The sequence below is a fragment of the Lasiodiplodia theobromae genome (assembly GCF_012971845.1).
Source record: "Lasiodiplodia theobromae strain AM2As chromosome Unknown scaffold_29, whole genome shotgun sequence".
Taxonomy (NCBI): Eukaryota; Fungi; Ascomycota; class Dothideomycetes; order Botryosphaeriales; family Botryosphaeriaceae; genus Lasiodiplodia; species Lasiodiplodia theobromae.
The window spans coordinates 637,116-641,273 of NW_023336494.1; the positions used below are offsets into that span (position 1 = coordinate 637,116).

A 4,158-nucleotide genomic window follows, 5' to 3' on the forward strand; every position below is an offset into this window, starting at 1 on the left:
AGGTTCGTGATGGTCAATTTCTTTTTGCAATTAGGTATGAGAGTGCTATTGCGCGAGCCTTCCAGGGCGTGTCGGAGTTGACGAGGCTAAGAAAAAAGAAAAGTTAAAAGGAGACAGCTCACATGCGCGTGTATTAGCGATGATCGCCTGCAGGGCCCCAAAACGGGAAGTGATGCCGACGCTGAAGGCGAGCGGGTGTCATTTCAGCTGGGAAGGGACCAATGTGGCAAACATCATAGTGCCCCTTCATGCGCGGTAGTCGGATTTAGCCCTTGGGATTTTCTGCAAGCCTCCTTCGCACCCGACTGCTTATGCTGCCAGTTTCATGCGAATAACGAGCGTCGTTTGTCACCAACAGCCCTTCCGAACTTTCCCCTGGAATTTCCGACCCGCACCATCCTCAGTCCCATCGTCGGAATAAGCAGACCATCCCGTGATCTCCCACTGCAACCGCCCACTCGCCGCCAACACTCCAGGCGACTTGTCTCGAGCAGAAAGTCATTTTGGGGATTACAATGCTCTTGTGCGAAGGCACAGGCACGAATGGATCCGAGATGGTCCACGACTTCTTAGCTTTTCCATTAGAATTGTTGGAATGGACAGAAGATGAGCCTGTGCCTGTTGAAATGATGCCACTTGATGCGTTGGACGCAATGCTTTCTTCGCGCGATAGCAGGCCGCCTCGGCCCGCACCCATAGCCGGACCGTCGCGCTCTGCACGCTTACGTTTGTTGGGGATGCGAAACGTGTTCTCGCTCCTGAAGCCCTCCTCGCCGCCATCCGTGCCCTCTTCCAGCCGTTGGAGGTCCCACCACATGAACTTGCTCTTCTCGTTGCCGATTACTAGAATCGGATGCTTGTTCGGCATGTGGAATAAGCCGAAACGGTTGTAGAAAAGCGGGGTCATGGGCGCGTCAAACGAGAGAAGTCGTTGGAAACGCTTTCCGAAGGCAGAGGCGGTGCTGCCGTAAGCATCGGTACTCTCGTCCGGATTGCCAATTCCGTATGCTTCGTTGTGACCTGCGGTTGAAGACGGTGGAGGAGGGCTGTTGCTGTTGAAGCCATCAATCTTCCAGAGCAGGATCTGATTTTCCTTGGCGGATCTCGAAAGCACAAGGTCGCCGTAGAAGAGGACGCAATCTACCATATCTGAGTGCACTTCAGTGGTAGAAAAGTGAGGGTAGTGGATAATGTTGACTTTGTCTGTGCCGGTATTTGCGTCTGGAAGCTCTGGCACAACCCACTGGACACAATGTTAGCGTCGAAAGGGCAGACGGTCTGGAATCTATTCACAATCTTGATAGCAGAGTCCATGGCACCCGAGATCAGATATCTGCCAGTAGCGTGAAAGGACTATAATGAATTAGCGGAGACAGAATGAAGCGTGAAGGAGATTGCGTACGACTGAAAGGACTCTGTCACGGTGGCCTTCTGCGCCGCTGCAGATTACTGGACAAGGCTGCTTGATATACATGGGATCAAGGTGCCATATCCTGATGGAATGATCCTCGGAGGCTGAGGCCAGGATAGCTGGTGAGAGGGGGGAGACAGCGAGGTCATTGATGGCCTGGGTCGGATTAGTAGAGGTCGATGCGATATGACAACACTGCTTACCGCGCCATGGCCAGCGAGAGACTACAGGACGGTCAGCAGATAGATTTCCTATTGCATCATGTAAAGTACCTACCCTGGTGTGTTTACCAGTGCGTACGTTGAGAATCCTGATGACGGATGACGGGCTTCCGGCGACGCAAAGAAGAGGATCACCGTTGTTGACGTCTTGAGACCATACGAGGCTGTTGAGTTCTAAGTCCTGGGATACTTTAGTGGGAACATTCTCCAAAACAATTGGTGATTTACCTTGTCCTCATCTCTGAACTCTCGAATAATCTCAACGGCGCTGTCCTTGTCAAGCGTCGGGCGGCATACAAAGGTCTGAATGGTTAGAGAGGCTTTCAGCGGGGAAAGTGCGAGGAAAACTCACCTGCTGGCCGCCGGTAGCAGCAAAGACAGGATCTTTACCTGGTGGAGTGTAGGGATAGAATTGAACGTCGTAAAGGCGAGCAGCGACCTGAGCTAAAGAGAGTCAGACATGGATAGGCGACTGAGATGAAAAACGTCCTCACCTCGGTCATTGGCGGTGCTTATTCTGCCCTTGAAGACTTTTGTTAGACAGTGATGGAAAAAGCGAGATGAAGGCACGTACATCGACGCGCAGGGTGGCCCTCAGGTAAGGAAGGTCGCTAGCTGAGGGCATTTTTGACGGCGGGAAGGGTGGGCCGGTAAGGCGATGCGCAATCGCGTTCCAGGTCTAATTTGGGGTGTCTGCTTGTTTATCTGCGACCATGATGCCAGTTACAAGTTTGATATGGCGCGTCGCGGGTGTCATAGGTTGGTGACTTGCGCTTGTTTGTCGCGGTCGATGAACGCCAAGTTTAAGCGAGGCCTTGCCGGCTAGAGCTGCCCGAACCCCGAATGCACCTTCCTCCGTTTATTACCCTCTTCGGATAATAACAAGAGAACTGTGAGTGACTAATATTATCCCCCATTAATTTCGATCCTTTATAACATCGACTACAGGCGCCGCTCTGTATTCCTTCCACGTGTAACAACAACATGCGGAGGCAAGCAAGACTGTACCAGATCATAGCTGGCTGCCCATCGTCACAGGCACATTTGACGCGAATCCGCTCAGAACTCTGTCTCTCCATCTCGTAGACTTTGGGACATGATTATGCCATACTACAAGACCGACTTATCCCCCTCAGTCGGGAGAGAAGGAAGAGCAAAAAGGGAGCAGCAAGCGAAGGAGAAGAAGGCGTAGAAAATGAAGAGGGAGCTCACGAATGAGAAGTGTCAAGGCGTCTACGATGCATAGTGTTGAAAAGCAGCAGCAAAGGCGGGGGCAGGTGGTGAGGTAGAGAAGAGAAGATGGATGCAAGCAGCTGGATCGAAAGAGATTCGAAGTTGCTGGTTATTTTCCACACCACAATTTCCTTCAGTCGACGGGAATGTCAACTGTCTTGACTCTTTGTCCCGTGTTCCCATTCGCTGTGGTCAAGAGCGCATGAACCAACTTCATCCAAGACAAATCTGTGCATATTTTCCATCAATTCGATGCCGTGTCTCTCGCGAGTAGCCGTCATTTTACCATCAACTATATCAAACATCTGCATTATACGGCCTGAAACCCGTCCATCCTTTGCAAAGTCTATCAAAACAAATACAACCTGAACCACCTTAGCCCCCATGTGTACGGGCTCGACCCAGCAGTCCCGACCAACAAGGAGGAAAGGAAATAAAAGAAAACAAAAACATAGCCCTTGCGCTTTTGAGAAAGAAAGCGGACAAGGAAGTGTGAGTAGAAGATAAAAAGGGGGATTCCTTGAAAGATGAAAAAAATATGATTCCCATAATTTGACCACCAATGCGACACAACTCCTCTTTCAATTGTTGCTGAGCCTTCCCGAGCTGCCGGAACAAGTCAATCCGACACTACGACCACCGTCCCGCCAAACACCGTTTATGGTGACCAACTGATTTTTGCTGACAAAACACATGTCGAGAACCGAATTTCGAGGGTGAAACGGAAAGAGTTGCACGCGTCTTCATGGAGTGCGGGTAATCTAGCTGTTGAGGTAGTTGCGGATGGCACCTGTTAAAGTGGGTATGTATGAGTAAACCAGTAAAGAGGAAAGTGTTGTACTGTAGGGACTCACCTTGCAACCTCGTTGCGCCCTCGCCCAGCAAGTTCGACAGGTTGTCCAAGTCGTCGCCAGCAGTGATTCCGAACTTCCGCACGAAATCCTTAGCCGCACTCTCGAGGTCACCGTAGTCATCACCAGCGGGACCGTCGTCCTCAGGCCGTCCAAAGTATGCGTTGCTGCTGATGGAAGTTGCACCCTCGAAGCCCTGAAGGCGGGTCTTGGCCTCGTTCTGTGCAGAGGGGTCGAAGCTGCCACGGCCGAAAAACTCGTCGGACGAAATGCCCTTCTGCGTGCCAAACTTTTCACGAGCGTAGCGCTCCGAGTCTGTAGCCACAGTAAATCGTTAGCACATGCTCCTTACAAGCTCAAACCCCCCCCCCCCTGCACCAACCCCCCCCCGCCACACCCGCGGCCGCTCCAGCTCGTACAACACCTCCGGCACCTCCTCCCG

The 4,158-nt window shown here is 51.9% G+C and overlaps 2 protein-coding genes across 2 annotated transcripts; both read right to left on the reverse strand.

Moving 5' to 3' along the window:
• Positions 1 to 400: 400 nt before the first annotated feature.
• LTHEOB_9033 (Wd40 repeat-like protein) lies at positions 401 to 2,257 on the reverse strand (the record flags this gene model as incomplete). The annotated part of the gene is made up of 9 exons (XM_035518577.1): positions 401 to 1,243; positions 1,294 to 1,353; positions 1,403 to 1,567; positions 1,615 to 1,635; positions 1,688 to 1,813; positions 1,861 to 1,935; positions 1,985 to 2,076; positions 2,127 to 2,154; positions 2,207 to 2,257. The coding sequence occupies 9 exons, from the start codon at positions 2,255 to 2,257 to the stop codon at positions 401 to 403; spliced, it is 1,461 nt and encodes a 486-aa protein (XP_035369932.1).
• A 1,369-nt stretch (positions 2,258 to 3,626) lies between these two features.
• On the reverse strand, positions 3,627 to 4,158 carry LTHEOB_9034 (Arf GTPAse activating protein; the record flags this gene model as incomplete). Its single annotated transcript, XM_035518578.1, has 2 exons — positions 3,627 to 3,655; positions 3,720 to 4,031. Coding segments are annotated over 2 exons (341 nt in total), but the record flags the coding sequence as incomplete, so codon positions are not given.